At 38.8% G+C, this 22,496-nt stretch overlaps 1 protein-coding gene across 1 annotated transcript in view; it reads right to left on the reverse strand.

The window, feature by feature from the left end:
• The window catches only part of bco2l (beta-carotene 15, 15-dioxygenase 2, like), a 57,241-nt gene extending 42,194 nt beyond the window's left edge, over positions 1-15,047 (reverse strand). Inside the window, exons 1-3 of the mRNA XM_061980553.1 lie at positions 15,006-15,047; positions 4,158-4,335; positions 1,442-1,653 (exon numbers count right to left, since the gene is read on the reverse strand). Of these exons, the coding sequence (XP_061836537.1) occupies positions 1,442-1,653; positions 4,158-4,335; positions 15,006-15,033 (418 nt within the window). The 5' untranslated portion in view covers positions 15,034-15,047. The remainder of the gene's footprint in view (positions 1-1,441; positions 1,654-4,157; positions 4,336-15,005) is intronic.
• Between the last annotated feature and the right edge of the window lie 7,449 nt (positions 15,048-22,496).

The following is a 22,496-nucleotide window of genomic DNA, read 5'->3' on the forward strand; positions in this document are numbered from 1 at the left end:
GGCGTTTCTGGGGGTTGTTGATAAACGATTTTGGCCTTGCATAGGAGAGTTTTAACTTGCACTTACAGATTTAGCGACCAACTGTAGTTACTGACAGTGGGTTTCTGAAGTGTTCCTGAGCCCACGTGGTGATATCCTTTACACACTGATGTCGCTTGCTGATGCAGTACAGCCTGAGGGATCGAAGGTCACGGACTTAGCTGCTTAGGTGCAGTGATTTCTCCAGATTCTCTGAACCCTTTGATGATATTACGGACCGTAGATGGTGAAATCCCCAAATACCTTGCAATAGCTGGTTGAGAAAGGTTTTTCTTAAACTGTTCAACAATTTGCTCACGCATTTGTTGACAAAGTGGTGACCCTCGCCCCATCCTTGTTTGTGAATGACTGAGCATTTCATGGAATGTACTTTTATACCCAATCATGGCACCCACCTGTTCCCAATTTGCCTGTTCACCTGTGGGATGTTCCAAATAAGTGTTGATCAGCATTCCTCAACTTTATCAGTATTTATTGCCACCTTTCCCAACTCCTTTGTCACGTGTTGCTGGCATCAAATTCTAAAGTTAATGATTATTTGCAAAAAAAAAAAAGTTTATCAGTTTGAACATCAAATATGTTGTCTTTGTAGCATATTCAACTGAATATGGGTTGAAAATGATTTGCAAATCATTGTATTCCATTTACATTTACATCTAACACAATTTCCCAACTCATATGGAAACGGGGTTTGTAGATATATACATAAATAAATATATGTACACACATATATAAGTTTTACTCTTCCCTTGTTTACTTCCATGACAACCTCCCTTAAAGTTTTGTAATCAATCAGAAAAATCAAGCAGCTAAATCATGGATAAGTGTGGAGAGAGTGTTTTGCATTTTCCCCATCATGCATTGCAGGGGATTTAAATGGGTGCAATTTCATATTATGTGTTGTGATTGGAAATTTTCTTTTTTTAAACATCCATAAAGCTCAGTGAGCAGGTTGTGTTAGGTGTGACCATGTGTGCGCCATGAGTGCGCAAGGTTGTTTGGATTGGGTCATATATAGAATTGCTGTGCCGTGTACACTTCAAAGTGCAATCCATGGTAATTAACCTGAATTACTTTAATTAAATAATTGCGGCAAATTTGCAGCAATTATAATATATATAAAAATATATATATAATACATAAATATTTTAAAATCAAGTTGGAAACCCATATTAAACCCGTGACTTGGCCGTAGTTTGGACACCCCTGGCCTAATATAACACACCATACAGTAGCTTTTAAAAAGGCTGCATAAGCAATGCAATGCATACACTGCTGTGGGCACCAACTCCAGTCTTGTGGTACATCTGTGTACTGTATGTGATAAGTACAGTCATAATACTGTGAAGTAATGTCAGTGCCCCACATGGAGACGCGAGACGCATTTGAGGCGAACACGTACTTGGGATCTGAAAGCGTGAGAAGAATCGAGCAAAGATGTTCTTGCAAGGATCGGGCATGGCCAACGTCCCGAACTCCGAGATCACGATGCGGTTCTTCTCGGAGTTGTGCACGTACGAGTCACTTCTCAGGAAGCGGCTGCTGTACGTGACCTCGCCCTCGCTGATGTAAAATCTGTGCATCATGGCCATGCCGTCAAACCAGTGGGTATATCTGGGAAGGCAAAGAAAAAAAAGTTGAGAGTGAGTTTAAAAGAAATCCTCCTCCTGTGTGCACCAAAGACAAAAATCCCAAACTTGTCATGAAAGGCGCCTCGGGGCCTTCACGTGTGTGCAAGTGGATGATTTGTGAGCGATGAACTCTTCCACCGCATTTCTCACATTACTCCACTCAGAGGATTCCTGTACGAGTTCATCGCAGTGTACATAACAAGCAATCTATAACGACTTCTGCCTTCACAAACACAGCCTCGAACATCTGTTTGTTTTGATGGAGATGATGTTACGTTACAAAGTAGTCACATGCAGCATGTTGTAGCTCCATCTGGTGGATCGGGCGGGTCACTGCTCCTCTTGGTCCAAAAGGTCTCTTTTTTATGCTGCCCTTTTTTTTTTTGCTGCAGCTGTTACATATACTGTAGTATTGTACATGGTAACTGTTATATATTGTACGGACGGCGTGGCGCAGTGTAAGAGTGGCCGTGCGCGACCCGAGGGTCCCTGGTTCAATCCCCACCTAGTACCAACCTCGTCATGTCCGTTGTGTCCTGAGCAAGACACTTCACCCTTGCTCCTGATGGGTGCTGGTTAGCGCCTTGCATGGCAGCTCCCTCCATCAGTGTGTGAATGTGTGTGTGAATGGGTAAAATGTGGAAGTAGTGTCAAAGCGCTTTGAGTACCTTGAAGGTAGAAAAGCGCTATACAAGTACAACCCATTTATCATTTATGTATTATATAAAAATATAATATAATACAATAATATAAAACATCAGTATATATTATATACTGTATATATAATATGTAAATATTACATATATGTTACATTTTATATTGCTACTACTTTATACCTGCATTATCCTTTCTATCCTTACCCTTTCCATCTTTTATAACTGAGCTACTGTGTGGTACAATTTCCCTTTTTTTTTTCTAACTCTAAGTCTAAGCAAGCAGACTGCGGCAGCAAAAGTGTAAATAATAGAGATTTCATACAGATCTGCACCAAAACTAAGAAACCCATCTCAGTCTGATGTAGCTATGTTCTACTACAACCTTGATAATACACACATACCGTATTTTTCCGCACTATAGAGTGCACCGGTATATAAGCCGCTCCCACTTAGTTTTAGAAGAATAAAATATTTCTCCATATATTAGCCGCACCGGACTATATGCGGCAGATATATACGTCGTGAAAAGAGTTATTTACACAGAAATATTGCAATATGCAAATGTTTATTTACCTTAATGGTTTCCAAACGGTGTCTGTAACACGGCAGTAAAACGGCTGATCAAACAAAACAGAAGTCATGGTCATGGATCCACTAGCTGCGCAAGCTAGCTCTCCAATCAGCTAATTAGACTCAATAACTCCATGGTGACGTTTCGGTGAATTTACTGAGGAGTTTGTGAAACTAAAACAATACAAAAAGAATGCCGTCGTGAGGTAATGATACTAACACAGACACTCGTAAATGTGCTACCATATCTTCTAATGGGCAGCACGGTGGAACAGGGGTTAGTGCATGTACCTCACAATACGGGCTCGGGGTCTTTCTGTGTGGAGTTTGCATGTTCTGCCCGGGTACTCCGGCTTCTTCCCACCTCCAAAGACATGCACCTTGGGATTGGTTGACATTAGATTGGCCCTAGTGTGTGAATGTGAGTGCGAATTTTGTCTGTCTATCTGTGTTGGCCCTGCGATGAGGTGGCGACTTGTCCAGGGTGTACCCCGTCTTTTGCCCGAATGCAGCTGAGATAGGCCTCAGTACCACCCGCGACCCCAAAAGGGTCAAGCGGTATAAAATGGATGGATGGATGGATATCTACTCATGGTGACGACGCTAGCCTGATTACATTACGATAGCACGTACAAATATGCACAGGCATCACACATGAACGGTCTAGTAAGTAAGAATTGTTGTAGTTATATTGTAAAACTTAACAAACGTTGTGTGGAGTGATGAATGAAGAATCCTTTGGAGCAGAAACACTATGGACGGTTTTACTTCCGGTTCAAAGCATTAAAACAGGAAGTACATTTTCAACCTGCAACACCTGCAGTGAGCAAACACATCCCAAGATGGCGCCATAGCACAAACAATAACACACTTTTTCAATGTTTTTGCTTGGGTTTAATGAAAACTATTGAAGACAAAACACTATGGCTGTTAGCAAAGAAAAATCCATAAATTAGCTGCACAGTTTTAAAAGCCGTAGGGTTCAAAGCGTAGGAAATTAGTAACGGCTGAAAGTCCGGAATTTAAGGTAGTTAATAGTTTCTTTCTGGTCGTAAAGTCAAAAAAATTAAATATTGTCCTTCTTTTTATAAGAGCTTACAAGAGATGTACTCTCCGACCAGGAATGTGCCATAAACTCTTGTAAACGACTGCGAGCATCTGTTTTTTTTTACAGCGCAGCCTTTGTCAAACTGGAGTTCAGGACCCCTTTTTGCTTTGGGTTTTATTGCGAGCTATTGTCAGCGTAGTGTGCTGTATGTACCTGTCTTGGCCAAATTCAAACTTCCCAGGCCCGTTCCTCAGGAAGCTCCCGTTTATCCACGAGGGGATCGTTCCCTTGATGGTGGTGCCAATGGGATCGGGGCACTCCTCCACTGAAGTCACCAGAGGGGCCACACTCTCCAACCCTATAGCCTGAGGGCATCTCTGCTTGCTGGACACTGGAAATAATGAAGAGGATGAACCTATGGTTAGGGAGTCTACTAGTGTTTGTGCAACATTTATAGCACGTTCTTGTGACCTTTTTGATTGTAGGTGAGGCGGTATAGTTGCTTTCAATTGCAGTGTTTGAACGGAAGGATAATTGGGCCTGATCGGAATTATTCTTGGTTCGTCGGAGCCCAGGGGGCGCTACAACACATCGAGGCGTACACAGGAATTAAACAATTATTTGCATTTAATTGCAAATATTTTATATTTTGAACTGTGCACATTTATATGTACACTTACATATATATATATATATATATATATATATATATATATATATACATATATATATATATATATATATATATATATATATATATACATATATATATATATATATATATATATAGAGAGAGAGAGAGAGAGAGAGAGAGAGAGAGAGAGAGAGAGAGAGAGAGAGAGAGAGAGAGAGAGAGAGAGAGAGAGAGAGAGAGAGAGAGAGAGAGAGAGAGAGAGAGAGAGAGAGAGAGAGAGAGAGAGAGAGAGAGAGAGAGAGAGAGAGAGAGAGAGAGAGAGAGAGAGAGAGTGTACAGGCCAAAAGTTTGGACACACCTTCTCATTTCAATGTGTTTTCTTTATTTTCATGACTATTTACATTGTAGATTGTCACTGAAGGCATCAAAACTATGAATGAACACATGTGGAGTTATGTACTTAACAAAAAAAGGTGAAATAACTGAAAACATGTTTTGTATTCTATTTTCTTCAAAATAGCCACCCTTTGCTCCGATTACTTTTTCGCACACTCTTGGCATTCTCTCGATGAGCTTCAAGAGGTAGTCACCTGAAATGGTTTTCACTTCACAGGTGTGCTTGAAGCTCATCGAGAGATTGCCAAGAGTGTGCAAAGCAGTAATCAGAGCAAAGGGTGGCTATTTTGAAGAAACTACCGTATTTTCCGGACTGTAAGGCACACTTAAAATCCTTTTTTTCCCTCAAAACTCGACAGTGGGCCTTATAACCCGGTGCGCCTATGTAAGGAATACGTTTGGTTGAGCTTACCCACCTCGAAGCTATTTTTTAGGGTACATGGTGTAATGATAAGTGTGACCAGTAGATGGCGATCAAACATAAAAGATAAGTGTAGACAGCACTATGATGGCAACATGTCTCAAGTAAACAACACCAACATTTTAAATGTTCCATTGAAAATAAAGAACATTACTACACACGGCGCTCAAAAATCTATCAAAATGTTTTACTACAACTTTAGTAAGCTATGAAGCCGCATCGCTTGAATAATTGTTGGCGCATTAAACATACGAGTATTATTATGGTGTGTGTATAAGGTAAGACATTATCTGGCGTTTTGTTTCGCAATATTATACAAAAGCAACTTTTCTTACCTTCTGGTACCTGCTGATCTGCATTTGGGATCTGCATAAGCCCTGAAAAATTGCGCGTGTCCGCGAGTCGATAAGATTCTTATTTTTCTCTATCTTCTTGTTGTGGGACATTCATCCTCCGCTGTTGCCATTTCTAATATAAAGTAGTGTAAAGTTCTTACTTATATCTGTCAGTAAACCCGCCATTAAAGCGCTAAAACATACTGGTGTAGTGAGTTTACATTATTCACACAAGGAACTTTAGTTATTAGAGTTCCGGTTGGACGGTTTTTCACGGGACACATTTCCTGTGTTGTTGTTTCCGGATGAGGAGATGCTGCTCCATTATTGATTGAAGTAAAGTCTGAACATCACTAAAACAGTTAACTCCATCTTTTGACACTTCTTCCACCGCCGTCCTTGCACGCTACACCGCAACAACAAAGATGACGGGGAGAGGACGCTGCCGAAGGTGAGCCACGCAAATAAGACCGCCCACAAAACGGCGCATCAGGAAGCGACTGTCAGAAAGCGGCTTGAAGACGATCTGCAACATTTTGACCAAAGAACCACCATCATTGTTATGTAGACCACAAGGAAGTGTTTTACATTTAGACAAAAATATATATATATGACTCCTTTATTGCACCCTATAATCCGGTGCGCCTAATATATGAAAAAAAGATCAAAAATAGACCATTCATCGGCAGTGCGCCTTATAATCGGTTGCGCCCTATGGTCCGGAAAATATGGTAGAATATCAAAAATGTTTTCAGTTGTTTCACCTTTTTTTGTTAAGTACAAAACTTCACATGTGTTCATTCATAGTTTTGAAGCCTTCAGTGACAATATACAATGTAAATAGTCATGAAAATAAAGATATCGCATTGAAGGAGGAGAAGGTGTGTCCAAACTTTTGGCCTGTACTGTATATATATATATAAATACACATATATATATACATATATATATATATGTATATATATACACATATATATGTATATATATATACACATATATATATATATATATATGTATACATATATACACACAGGTATACACATATGTATATAAGTATATACACATATATATATATGTATATAAGTATATACACACATATATATATATATATAAGTATATACACACACATATATATATATATATATATATAAGTATATACACACACATATATACACACACATATACACACACACATATATATATATATATATATATATATATATATATATATATATATATATATATATATATATATATATACACACATTAGGTGTGTCCAAACTTTTGGCCTGTACTGTATGTATGTATATATGTATGTATATATGTACATACATATATATATATATATATATATATATATATATATATATATATATATATATATATATATATATATATATATATATATATATATATATATATATATATATATATGTATATATATATATATATATATATATATATGTATAAATATTATGTTGTGAGTCTTAATGTTGTGTGTCTTACGTGACCGGTCGGGTTGAATATACCAGTTTTGAAGTTCTGACTCATTGTCAACAAACTAATAATAATAATAACTGCTATAGCAGCCGCAACATTAATGCCGCCACAACGATGACTCTTGCTGACCTACTGCCTTCGGTAATGGCACCATTCCCAAATTATGTCGGCTCTATTGATAACCTCACTAACAACTTTGACAATGCCCTGCGCAAAACCATTGATAGTATAGCACCGCTAAAACAAAAAAGGGCCCCTAAAAGGCGCACCCCATGGTTTACAGAGGAAACCAGAGCTCATAAATTATCATGTAGAAAGTTGGAACGCAAATGGCGCGCGACCAAGCTTGAGGTTTTCCATCAAGCATGGAGTGATAGTTTAATATCGTATAAACGCATGCTTACCTTAGCTAAAGCTAAATATTACTCAAATCTCATCCGCCTCAACAAAAACGACCCTAAATTTTTGTTTAGTACAGTAGCATCGCTAACCCAACAAGGGACTCCTCCCAATAGCTCCACCCACTCGGCAGATGACTTTATGAATTTCTTTAATAAGAAAATTGAACTCATTAAAAAGGAGATTAAAGACAACGCATCCCAGCTACAACTGGGTTCTATGAACACAGATACAACTGTATCTACGACGGATACTGCAATACAAAATAGTCTCTCTCTTTTTGATGAAATAACATTAGAGGAACTATTACAGCGTGTAAGTGGGATAAAACAAACAACATGTTTACTTGACCCACTTCCTGGGAAACTTATCAAGGAGCTTTTTGTATTATTAGGTCCATCAGTGCTAAATATTATAAACTTATCACTTTCCTCTGGCACTGTTCCCCTAGCATTCAAGAAAGCGGTTATTCATCCTCTGCTCAAAAGACCTAACCTTGATCCTGACCTCATGGTAAACTACCGACCGGTGTCCCACCTTCCCTTTATTTCGAAAATCCTCGAAAAAATTGTCGCACAGCAGCTAAATGAACACTTAGTGTCTAACAATCTCTGTGAACCTTTTCAATCCGGTTTCAGGGCAAATCACTCTACGGAGACAGCCCTCGCAAAAATGACTAATGATCTACTGCTAACGATGGATTCTGATGCGTCATCTATGTTGCTGCTTCTTGATCTTAGCGCTGCTTTCGATACCGTCGATCATAATATTTTATTAGAGCGTATCAAAACACGTATTGGTATGTCAGACTTAGCCTTGTCGTGGTTTAACTCTTATCTTACTGACAGGATGCAATGCGTCTCCCATAATAATGTGACCTCTGACTATGTTAAGGTAACGTGCGGAGTTCCTCAGGGTTCGGTTCTTGGCCCTGCACTCTTTAGTATTTACATGCTGCCGCTAGGCGACATCATACGCAAATACGGTGTTAGCTTTCATTGCTATGCTGATGACACCCAACTCTACATGCCCCTAAGGCTGACCAACACGCCGGATTGTAGTCAGCTGGAGGCGTGTCTTAATGAAATTAAACATTGGATGTCCGCTAACTTCTTGCAACTCAACGCCAAGAAAACGGAAATGCTGATTATCGGTCCTGCTAAACACCGACATTTATTTAATAATACCACCTTAACATTTGACAACCAAACAATTACACAAGGCGAATCAGTAAAGAATCTGGGTATTATCTTCGACCCAACTCTCTCGTTTGAATCACACATTAAGAGTGTTACTAAAACGGCCTTCTTTCATCTCCGTAATATCGCTAAAATTCGTTCTATTTTATCCACTAGCGACGCTGAGATCATTATTCATGCGTTCGTTACGTCTCGTCTCGACTACTGTAACGTATTATTTTCGGGTCTCCCTATGTCTAGCATTAAAAAATTACAGTTGGTACAAAATGCGGCTGCTAGACTTTTGACAAGAACAAGAAAGTTTGATCATATTACGCCTATACTGGCTCACCTGCACTGGCTTCCCGTGCACTTAAGAAGTGACTTTAAGGTTTTACTACTTACGTATAAAATACTACACGGTCTAGCTCCGTCCTATCTTGTCGATTGTATTGTACCATATGTCCCGGCAAGAAATCTGCGTTCAAAGAACTCCGGCTTATTAGTGATTCCCAGAGCCCAAAAAAAGTCTGCGGGCTATAGAGCGTTTTCTATTCGGGCTCCAGTACTATGGAATGCCCTCCCGGTAACAATTAGAGATGCTACCTCAGTAGAAGCATTTAAGTCCCATCTTAAAACTCATTTGTATACTCTAGCCTTTAAATAGCCCCCCTGTTGGACCAGTTGATCTGCCGTTTCTTTTCTTTTCTCCTCTGCTCCCCTTTTCCTTGAGGGGGGGGGGCACAGGTCCGGTGGCCATGGATGAAGTGCTGGCTGTCCAGAGTCGGGACCCGGGGTGGACCGCTCGCCTGTGCATCGGCTGGGAACATCTCTACGCTGCTGACCCGTCTCCGCTCGGGATGGTGTCCTGCTGGCCCCACTATGGACTGGACTCTTACTATTATGTTGGATCCACTATGGACTGGACTCTCACAATATTATGTCAGACCCACTCGACATCCATTGCTTTCGGTCTCCCCTAGAGGGGGGGGGTTACCCACATATGCGGTCCTCTCCAAGGTTTCTCATAGTCATTCACATCGACGTCCCACTGGGGTGAGTTTTTCCTTGCCCGTATGTGGGCTTTGTACCGAGGATGTCGTTGTGGCTTGTGCAGCCCTTTGAGACACTTGTGATTTAGGGCTATATAAATAAAGATTGATTGATTGATTGATTGATTGAATGGTTGAGCGTTAGCTTTCCAACTGCATTCTTTCCCAATTCACAATTTTCCCAATCGTGAATTGGAAAAGAATCCAGTTCAAGCATGAAAAGAAAGGACAAAAAAAACCTGACCATGCATTAAGCCTGATTGCAGCACCTGCAGCTCATTGCTCGAGCGGTACGCAGCCTCGGCTCTCGATATCAATTTCAGGGTGTTTTCTATGCACTTCCGCTATCACCACGCTAATCTTCCACGCCGAACGACTTATCCGCCCCCAGGCTTCTGACAGCAGGCACTAGCCACTCCCAGACGGGGAGGGCACTTAATCCTGTTGATCAAAACTTGGCTGTTGGGTGGTTCACACATATTCACTTCCGGATTAATAAACTGCATGTTTTAAACAATTTTTCACAATAGTTATCAGCATATTAATAAACGTGTGTATATGTACGTTTTAACAAATGTTTATTTACTTACAGAAATGATGGTCTCCAACTGCATTAGTCTAAATCAGGGGTGTAAAATGGGATCAGGATCGCGGGATGAGATTACCAAGTATAAAAATGAGCCGAAATCTTTGAATGAAAGAAACTGCTGTTCTAAATGTGTCCACTAGATGTTGCAATAGCAATTCTTTGTATCTTTGTAGATAATGCTACATATGTAAAAAAAAAAAAAATAAGCCACATGATTTCAGTGCACCAGTCGAGGAATATGAGCAAACTACATAAATAACATCCTGTAATTTGATTTTGATATAATTTTGTTATCTTGATAGATTGAAAATTAATACCAATGAGTTGACTGATGAACATTGTCACATAATTTATTCAGAAAGTATAAATAACGACAAATTAAGATAGAATACTATTAACCACAACATGTAAGTGTAAAAAAAAACCAACAACATTATGATTTGTACATTTTCAGAATGTGCTTGCTCTTTTTTAAAAAAAAGAAAAAAATCTGAACCTGTCTTTATTGTTAAGTTATCATGCCGTGATTTTACCAGTGCGGCCCATTTGGGAATAGATTTTTTCTCCATGTGGCCCCCTGATCTAAAATGAGTTTGACACCGCTGCTCTAAATATTCACATCTTCGATCACATTTTACCACTAGGATACATTTGTGTCAACACTCAAACTGATATATTTAGCTCACGTTAGCTAAACATTATCTGTTTTTGTTCGGCAGTATGCAACACCCCCTGCCCTTGACACCCCTCACGTCTCCCGGGGGCCGTGCACTCTGAATAACACCTGTTCTATCGTCTTTGCCTTATCTGCTTTTTAATAAGCACTTTCCACTTGCCGGCAACGCTACTTCAGATTTACCCAATAAGACAAAGCGAATCATTACGGTTCAATATTAAGACGGCTGCTGAGCTCAGGTTTTCACCTTTTTCTTACAACATGAAGTTGCAAAGCAATCAAAAAAAAAAAAAGAAGAAGAAGAAGCTCCAATTATGTTCATCCCCGTGACGCCGGTAATAACACAGACAATTAAAACTAGAGAATATGCAATCGAGAGATAAATGCTTTGGGCTATAACTGACTCTTACAATGGCGATAACTAGATATTTGATTGGGATTAGTACAGCAAGCATTGGGGAGGTAGAGGAGGGTTTTTTAATATAGTTTTGGCACCATGAAATATGTAATAGTGCTGGGCGTATCAATCAAAATATTAGTAATATCCACATCAAGGTGGGTATTGGTACTTGATTGATATTAGCGTGATGGAGCAATACTTGTTTTTATTTTACACGTCCAGCAAATTACTCCATTTTCGAACAAATATCTGCCAGTTATTGCATGAATGTCCAAGCATTCGACACCAAAACACTGTTTGTTATTATTATTCCGCCGCGCTCCACAGCCCACAGTTTTCATCCAATCGGAACCGTTTGAATATCGGGAATCGTGAGCTCCCCAAAATAAATAAATACAAAATTATCATAGATTACCCAAAATTCCCGGTTTTCCGGGTCATTTTTCCCATTGAACATGAACGGGCCATTTTGCAAACTTGCACATATACGACATTTCTCCACCGATTTGAACCGTTCCACTATCCACACACTCCACTCACCGTGGACAAATAAACTACCATTTTTCAACAACAAGAAAAATCCAGGAATTTCTCTCTTTTCACCTCTTCCTCGAAAGTTTTCACAGTCCACATTTTTCAGCCGTTTTTGACCATTCCACTTTCAAAATATTTTCCTTAATCGGGACAACAATACTACTATTTTTATTTTCGTACAAATTCCCGGATTTCTCGAAATTCCAGGAATTCTGAAATACCCATTTAAATTCAAACTGTTACTACGTCAAAAAATTCCAACACCAACCCATTCATATCATTTAGGACAATTGTGCTGGTGTCAATATTTTAAAAAATTCCGGATTTTTCCCAAATTCCCAAATGTCTAGGGAATTCTCATTCAAATGAATAGCACAATTTCTCAAAGTTTTTTTGCATTTTTTAAACCCAAATCCGACCTTTCAATCATCACCCATAAACAGCATGTTACCCAGTTCTAAAAATTCCCTGATTACCCCAAACTACCAGGAATTTCCTCCCATTGAAAATGAATAGGCAATATACAAACCTCTCCATAGCCCACATTTCTCAACCAATTTGAACCGTTCCAACATCCACACACTCCACTCACCTTGGACAATCAAACTACGATTTTTCAGGTACAAAAAATTCCCAGGAATTCCCAGAATTCCCAGTTTTCCAAAGTCCTCTTGTCACCTCTTCCTGGAAAGTTTTCCCAGTCCACATTTTTCAGCTGTTTTTGACCATTCCACATTCAAAACATTGTTCTTAATTGGGACAACAAAACTACTATTTTTCTTTTTGTACAAATTCACGGATTTCCCGAAATTCCAGGAATTCCGAAATACCCATTTAATTCAAACTGTTACTGCGTCAACATTTTTCAACCGTTGTGAAAAATTCCAAAACCAACCCATTCATATCATCTAGGATAATTGTGCTGGTATCAATATTTTCAAAAATTCTGGGTTTCCCCCAAATTCCCAAATGTCCAGGGAATTCTGATTCAAGTGAATGGGAACATTTCTCAAAGTTTTTTGCATTTTTTAAACCAAAATTCCGACTTTTCAACAATCCACCCACACTGTTTTTCCCATATAACGCAAAACAAGTTTTCCTTTTACCAAAATTCCCAGTTCTCCTAGAGATTACGGTAATTTTCTCCCCATTGACAATGAATGGGAAATATACAATCGATTGCATATCGCACATTTCTCATCCTATTTGAACCGTTCCAACATCCACACACTGCTCACCTTGGACATTCAAGCCAGCATGTTTACCGGTTCTGAAAATGTCCTGATTACCAGGAATTTCCCCCCATTGACAATGAATGGGTAATATACAAACCTCTCCATAGTCCACATTTGGAACAATTGGAACCATTCCAACTTCCACACACTCCACTCACCCTGGACATTCAAGCATTTCAGTTACGCTCACACGTATCGGCGGTTCGCACACATAGTGCATTCACACGTAATTCCTACCGGAATTGCAAATTCTAGTTTTAGTTGCTGTGTTTACATTTTAATGTTTAGATTTTTTGCTATATTGTTGCTTTTTTTGTTATTTTATAGTAGTGACTTTTTCCCAAACAATTTCTGTAATATGTTTTTGTTTATTTTTGTATATAATAATTGTGTTCTCATAATCATAGATAACTAAACTAAGACGTAAATTTACAAAATTAGTATGTGATCATTACTCGGGATGTCCCGATCAACATTTTTTAGGCCTGCAATCTCGATCAGATTTTTGGGCTCAGATCCGATCCACTATTTTGCGTGTCCTCCGTCATACATGTCAACAATTTGGATGGCAGAAGTACAAAAATATTAGACATATTGTCTATTCATCAACATTATTTCATAATTTGTACAGCTCCAACAGGACTTAAGGGGCTGATTTAAACAAATTGAAGTGATGCGTTTCAGTGTCCCTTAGTATTTTTTTAATGACTTTCGTTTTCTCCACATAGAATAATTCATAAGAATTTTTTTTTTTGTAATATGAAAAAAATACTTCTTCAAGTATGCATTTTTTGCATCTTGAGCGGACTAATGTCATTGTAGATGCAATGCAGAACTGTATCTAAAAATGCCCCTAAAAAGTGGTATGCTGTATGTCACCTGCATGACAACATGAATGTGCAATAAATGAGTGTCTCTGTGGTGATGCCTCGTATAGTACTCGCAAAATCCTCATTTAAATGAGGCGCTCTGCACCACTTTTCAATTGCACACGCAGTCTTAGTAGATCACACGCAACACGCTCACTAGTAGTACACGCTATTTTATAGATTGCACACGCTGTTTAGCGCGTGGTCTTTGGATCTCAGTAAATTAGGTCCTAAGTGTACATAGTCAGCATATGATTTAATCACCTGTGAATATGTCCTGTAATCTCCATATATGGCCATCACTTTCGCACTGCTGGTGAGCTACTTTAGCCTACTTACTACATTTGAGTACATGTACTCTCCTCAATGATAACAAAGTGGACATTTACAAATGTATATTTGATATATTTGAGAGGCACCGCAGTTAATTATCATTATCAAATGTCAACATGTGTGATTATTACTGTAGCTTGAACCTTACATGATTTCAGAGGCATTTGTATTTGTGTATTTGAGAGTATTCAATACGGTCCTACAAGATTACTTTAGAATGGATTCTTGGCACAAATAAAGCAAATGGTTGCATGAGTCAAATGCTTTGTATTTTATGTTTTTTGTTTTTGTAAATGTGCATCAATAAAGGTCAAAATGTACCCTACAACCACTGTTGCGGTACGTCCCTGTCTTCTGAAATGCCAAACCAACACCTATTTTATGTATGCCAATTAAATTAAATGTCATCTTTGGCTCAGGTCCTCTCAATTTGGCTGAACACCTTGCTGGCGTTAGACCTAGTACTAGTGTAGTACATTTAGCAGTATTTATTGAATGATATCTACTCACTTGTCTGTGGCTGAGTGGTCGTGGACATGGCTGCTGGCTTGGCTCAGACTACCACGGCCCATTTAATAGGCACTCTGAACAGTCTCGCCTTTGGACTTTGGGACCTGTGCCAGGTTGGAGAGGTGATAGGCGAGACATAAACCAAGGTACATCTGTCACGCTATCAGCAAACGGCTCATAAAAACACGCCATGACATATACAGTTTGGGCCGTGCCATAATAATGTAAACTAATACAGTTCTGTATTGTTCTTTGGAATATACATTTCTTCATTCTTTTTGTATTCCGCTTGTTCGGGCAAGGGGCGTGGTAAAAGTAAGAACTGGTCGCCAATCAATCACAGGACAGGGGTGTCCAAACTTTTTGCCCTGGGAGCCGCAATTGGGCTAATCAAGGACAGACTGCAAGGTTTTGGTAGAATTTTTGACCACTCCTCTTGACAAAATTGGTGCAGTTCAGCTAAATTTGTTGGTTTTCTGACATGGACTTGTTTCTTCAAAATTGTCCACACATTTAAGTTTGGGAAAGCCCTTCTAAACCTTAATTCTAGCCTGATTTAACCATTTCTTTACCACTTTTGACGTGTGTTTGGGGTCATTGTCCTGTTGGAACACCCAACTGCGCCCAACCTCCAGGCTGCTTGATTTTAGCTTGCCCTGAAGAATTTGGAGGTAATCCTCTTTTTTCATTGTCCCATTTTCTCTCTGTAAAGCACCAGCTCAATTGTCAGCAAAACAAGCCCAGAACATAATACTACCACCACCATGCTTGACGGTAGGAATTGTGTTCCTGGGATTAAAGGCCTCACCTTTTCTCCTCTAAACATATTGCTGAGTATTGTGGCCAAACAACTACAATTTTGTTTAATCTGACATCACATGGAAAAAGATAAGACCTTCTGGAGGAAAGTTCTGTGGTGTTCCCACAGGACAATGACCCAAACACACATCAAAAGTGGTAAAGGAATGGCTAAATCAGGCTAGAATTAAGGTTTTAGAATGGCCTTCCCAAAGTCCTGGCTTAAACGTGTGGACAATGCTGAAGAAACAAGTCCATGTCAGAAAACCAACACATTTAGCTGAACTGCACCAATTTTGTCAAGAAGAGTGGTCAAAAATTCAAGCAGAAGCTTGCCAGAAGCTTGGGGATGGCTACCAAAAGCGCCTTATTGCAGTAAAACTTGCCAAGGTAACCAAATATTAACATTGCTGTATGTATACTTTTGACCCAGCAGATTTGGTCACATTTTCAGTAGACCCATAATAAATTCATAAAAGAACCAAACTTCATGAATGTTTTTTGTGACCAACAAGTATGTGCTCCAATCACTCTATCACAAAAAAATAAGAGTTGTAGAAATTATTGGAAATTCAAGACAACCGTATGTGTGTGTATATATATATATATATATATATATATATATATATATATATATATATATATATATATATATATATATATATATATATACATATATATAGTCAAGGTTTCTGTGGTTTATCCGTTATACAGTGCTCAATACCGGGGTAGAGCGGAATATACGTTAGGTCAGGAAAAAACACAGAGGCTATTTCATTTCTACATGCCTGTTTTCGCAGGTTTCTGAAGAGCAGAGAAACAGGCTTGTAGGGATGAAATAGCCTCTGGGTTTTTTCCTGATTTAACATATATATCATGTACACACACACACACACATATATATATATATATATATATATATATATATATATATATATATATATATATATATATATATATATATATATATATATATATATATATATATATATCAGTGACGTGCGGTGAGGTTGATGGCTGGTGAGGCACTGACTTCATCACAGTCAGATTTACAAACATATGAACCCTAAAGAGTATCTTATTCACCATTTGATTGGCAGCAGTTAACGGGTTATGTTTAAAAGCTCATACCAGCATTCTTCCCTGCTTGGCACTCAGCATCAAAGGTTGGAATTGGGGGTTAAATCACCAAAAATGATTCCTGGGCGCGGTGCCGCTGCTGCCCACTGCTCCCCTCACCTCCCAGGGGGTGATCAAGGGGATGGGTCAAATGCAAAGGACAAATTTGACCACACCTAGTGTGTGTTACAACCATTGGTACTTTAACTTAACTTTAACTTTACACATACAAACTGTAGCACCTTACCTTTACTTATAAATGAAGTCCATGCGCCGCTCCTTCTGAACAAAAGCATCAATAACTTGTTTATAGAAGTCTTCCTTATCTTTCTTCAGTTTTAAAAGTATCTCTGTCTCGATGGAGATCTTCCTTTAATTATTACCTCCTGCTTCAATTGAAAGTCCAGTTTAGAAAACAGTTTTATTTTAGATATGTAATCCTCCATGTTAAACGTCCAGGCAAGAGGAAACAATAAATGATCGCTGCTAACTGTTGCTGCTTGTTGTCACTTCTTCTGCAGCTGAGTAGTCGCATGAATGATCTCTGGGATCACTAGCGCCCTCTACCACCAGGAGGCGGGATTACTGCGAGCCTCACACAGTGTTTCTTTTGCAGCCGTTTTATGATTGCTCAGCACAAGAAATACGTTATACACATACAGCTGTTGACAAAATACACTGTACATTATATACCTCAGCTAACTAAACTATGGAAATGTATAATATAATTCATATAGCAATACGGTCTCACTGCACAGCAGGCCAGCAGTTAGCCAAGTCATTGCGCAATCCATGGTGAGGCTCAACTGGCTGATCTTCTCAGTATTTCAACGGCAAATGTGAAAATTCTGCTATTTTGAATAAAAATAATCTAAAACTGGTGAAGTTAAATGGAAAATAACTTTATAGTATAATCACTGGATACATATAACAATTTAATGATTTTTTTTTCTTTTTACATTTTTTTTTACATACATACATACATATATATATATATATATATATATATATATATATACATATATATATATATATATATGCATATATACATATATATATATATATATATGTGTGTGTATATGTGTACATATACAAACCCCGTTTCCATATGAGTTGGGAAATTGTGTTAGATGTAAATATAAACGGAATACAATGATTTGCAAATCCTTTTCAACCCATATTCAATTGAATGCACTACAAAGACAAGATATTTGATGTTCAAACTCATAAACTTTATATGTTTTTTGCAATTAATAATTAACTTAGAATTTCATGGCTGCAACACGTGCCAATGTAGTTGGGAAAGGGCATGTTCACCACTGCGTTACATCACCTTTTCTTTTAACAACACTCAAACAATTGGGAACTGAGGAAACTAATTGTTGAAGCTTTGAAAGTGGAATTCTTTCCCATCCATCCATCCATCCATTTTTTACCGCTTATTCCCTTCGGGGTCGCGGGGGGCGCTGGAGCCTATCTCAGCTACAATCGGGCGAAGGCGGTGTACACCCTGGACAAGTCGCCACCTCATCACAGGGCCAACACAGATAGACAGACAACATTCACACTCACATTCACACACTAGGGCCAATTTAGTGTTGCCATTCTTGTTTTATGTAGAGCTTCAGTTGTTCAACAGTCGGGGTCTCCGCTGTCGTATTTTACGCTTCATAACGCGCCACACATTTTCGATGGGAGACAGGTCTGGACTGCAGTAAAGTATGATTTCCATACAATCTTGGCATGTGCATAATGGAACATGCAGGGACATAAATTCTGCTAAAAGCAGATTTTCTTTTAATGCAGGTCGGAACCGATCGGAGGGTGTACCTTATGATGTGACCGGGTGAATCTATATAATGTTTATTGAGTTTAGTTTTGACCGTGTCTGGGGAAAAAATATGCCGACTTCAAGATATATATTTTACAGTGTACATTTTCAAAAGATGATGATACTTTTGGAGAGGGCGGGGGTATTTTTTTTATTTGCAATCTGAGAACGCCTCCAGAAACAAACATCTTGCAGACAGACTCAAAAACGGATTATAAAAGTCACTGTGAAGCAACATTTACACCAAAGCATATCCAATAAATTTTTATCTCATACGGTGTTTCTTAATGATTGTCGTGGCAGCAGTGACAATAGCAAACAAACAGTTTCTTAAGCGCAAAAATTATGACTAAATTGGTGAAGCTGTGTTTTTATGTGCTCTTTAATTTCATTGACAGTTTGGTTAAGAAACATATATTATTATTAATTTAGTGTATTACTTTACTTGTATGTAAAAATAAACGTGTCAGTTATGTATGAGTCCCTTTCCTATGCAGTATATTTTGTTACTACTTTTTTTAAATAATCAGTCTGACCTAAGCCTAAGGTTTATTTGTTCAATAAATAATAATACACTATATTTGCCAAAAGTATTTGGCCACCGATCCAAATGACCAGAATCGGGGGTCCTAATCACTTGGCACAGGTGTATAAAATCAAGCACTTAGGCATGGAGACTGTTTCTACAAACATTTGTGAAAGAATGGGCCGCTCTCAGTGATTTCCAGCGTGGAACTGTCATAGGATGCCACCTGTGCAACAAATCCAGTCGTGAAATTTCCTCGCTCCTAAATATTCAAAAGTCAACTGTCGGCTTTATTATAAGAAAATGGAAGAGTTTGAGAACAACAGCAACTCAGCCACCAAGTGGTAGGCCACGTAAACTGACAGAGAGGGGTCCGTAGAAGCTGAAGCGCATAGTGCAAAGAGGTCGCCGACTTTCTGCACAGTCAGTTGCTACAGAGCTCCAAACTTCATGTGACCTTACAATTAGCCCACGTACAGTACGCAGAGAGCTTCATGGTATGAGTTTCCAATGCCCGAGCAGCTGCATCTAAGCCATACATCACCAAGTCAAATGCAAAACAGTCGGATGCAGTGGTGTAAAGCACGTCGCCACTGGACTCTGGAGACACCTTCTCTGGAGTACGGTATATTTCGGACTGCATTGTGCCGAGTGTGAAATTTGGTGGAGGAGGAATTATGGTGTGGGGTTGTTTTTCAGGAGTTGGGTTTGGCCCCTTTGTTCTAGTGAAAGGAACTCTAAATGCTCCAGGATACCAAAACATTTTGGACAACTCCATGCTCCCAACCTTGTGGGAACAGTTTCACGCGGGTCCCTACCTCTTCCAACATGACTGTGCACGAGTGCACAAAGCAAGATCCATAAAGACATGGATGACAGAGTCTGGTGCGGAATGAACTTGACTGGCCTGCACAGAGTCCTGACCTGAACCCAATAGAACACCTTTGGGATGAATTAGAACGGAGACTGAGAGCCAGGCCTGATCGACCAACATCAGTGTGTGACCTCACCAATGCGCTTTTGGAAGAATGGTCGAAAATGCCTAAAAACACACTCCCCAACCTTGTGGACAGCCTTCCCAGAAGAGTTGAAGCTGTAATAGCTGCAAGAACCGACATTATATTGAACCCTATGGGTTAGGAATGGGATGGCACTTTAAGTTCTATATGTGTGTCAAGGCAAGTGGCCAAATACTTTTGGCAATATAGTGTATTTTACAGTGTATATTTTCAAAAGATAAATGATGATACATTTGGAGCTCATGCGTTTCATTTGCAATCTGGGAACGCCTCCAGATACGAACATCTTGCAGACAGACTCAAAAAACGGGTTATAAAAGTCACTGTGAAGCAACATTTAAGCAAAAGCATATCCAACACGTTTTTATCTCGACCGGTGTTTCTTAATGATTATCGTGGCAGCAATGACAATAGCAAACAGACAGTTTCCTAAGCGCAAAAAATATGGCTAAAGTGGTGAAGCTGTGTTTTTATTTAATTGACAGTTTGGTTAAGAAACATGTATTATCATTAATTTAGTGTATTACTTTACTTGTATGTAAAAATAAATGTGTCAGTTATTTATGAGTCCCTTTCCTATGCAGTATATGTGGTTACTACCTATTTTTATAATCAGTCTGACCTAAGCCTAAGGTTTATTTGTTCAATAAATAATTATATTTGTTATAGTTATATAATAATAATAACTGAATATGATTACATTCAGGAGTAAGAATACTAATTCGGTGTTAATATTTGAGTGGGTTAGGTGTATTTCAGTAGTGGAAAGCACACCTAAGTGTTCTAAATGTAGATTAGAATCATCATAGTAAGATTTTAAACATAAAGTAACATCGTAGAAATGATAAAGATCGCCCCCAAAATGTAATCACTAGTTCCTTATCACATTTTTGACATTTTCCTGAAAAAACTTTTTGAGTTATGTTGCGAACTTACAGACACCGGCGATCACATGAAGGTGATCATGTGTTAATGATGTCACTCTGCAAGACTCAAGTGTCAAAATTGCATTACCAAAAAAAAAAAAAATACATAATCCAAACAATCCATATTTATTATCGTTTTGAGAAAAAAGTAAAACTGGAAGGTTGGCTCGGTACAGGTGTCTCCACACTTTGGTTGATATCACTTTCTTGTTTTGATAGTGAAAATGAGTCATTTTTTATCTGACATTTTAAAATGTCAAGCCTGCATTAAATACGACACAAGCACCATGTCGTGTTCCACTGCAACAAGCACTGATTGGGACCTGAGGTAATTAGTGAGGATTTGAACTTGGCGTCCTTCCTTCCATACATTCCGACTGTGATAAAAACCGTGCATCCGGAGAGTCTTCACAGCGCTTCGCTTTTTCCACAATTTGCAATGTTACAGCCTTATTCCAAAGTGGAATAAATGTAATTGTGTCCTCAAAATTCTGCACACAATAATCCGTAATGACAATGTTAAATATCCATCCATCCATTTTCTACCGCTTATTCCCTTATTTTATTTAAAAATTTAAAAAAAAATGAATAAAAACAAAACAAATGCTAAAAAAAATCAAATGTAAACAAGTCTTCAGAGCCTTTTCGTGATACTTTGTTGATGCACTTTTGGCAGCAGATGAATGCAGTAGTGTGCAGAGACATCCTGGATGAAAACCAACTCCCTCCCATCCAACCTGTGGGGGTTTAGAGGTGCTGCCAAGAGGAATGGGTAAAACTGCCCAAAGATAGGTGTGCTTGTGGCTGCAATTTCTGCCAAAGGTGCATCGACAAAGTATTGAGCAAAGGCTGTAAATACTAATGTGATGTTTTTTTTATTCGTAATACATTTGCTATTAACTAAAAACAAATTTTCCTCTGTCTCCTTAGACGCATCTTTGCTCATCAATGCAGACTGGACACTGGCCGAGAGTTAGTAACCGGTACTCTCCTCGGTTGCTTTGTTGGGTCTGCTCCTGTCTCTGGCCATGCTCCCCCCACCCCAGCAGACGAAGGCATGGAACACCGCAGAGGCCACCACAGTGTATATGGGTGTTGAAATGATGTTTTTGTTTGGTTTCTTGTCTATGCATGGTGCAATCGTGTGTGCGCAATATATATCTTTGGTTAATATTTTTTTTTTTTTTGTTGTTTTACTTTTGTAGCTGTATGTAAAAATGGCACTGCTGGAGTGGCAGCTGGTTGCATCAGCTCTGCTCTTTTAATGTATTA

The sequence above is a fragment of the Nerophis lumbriciformis genome, linkage group LG20 (genome assembly GCF_033978685.3).
Source record: "Nerophis lumbriciformis linkage group LG20, RoL_Nlum_v2.1, whole genome shotgun sequence".
In the NCBI taxonomy this organism is placed as follows: Eukaryota; Metazoa; Chordata; class Actinopteri; order Syngnathiformes; family Syngnathidae; genus Nerophis; species Nerophis lumbriciformis.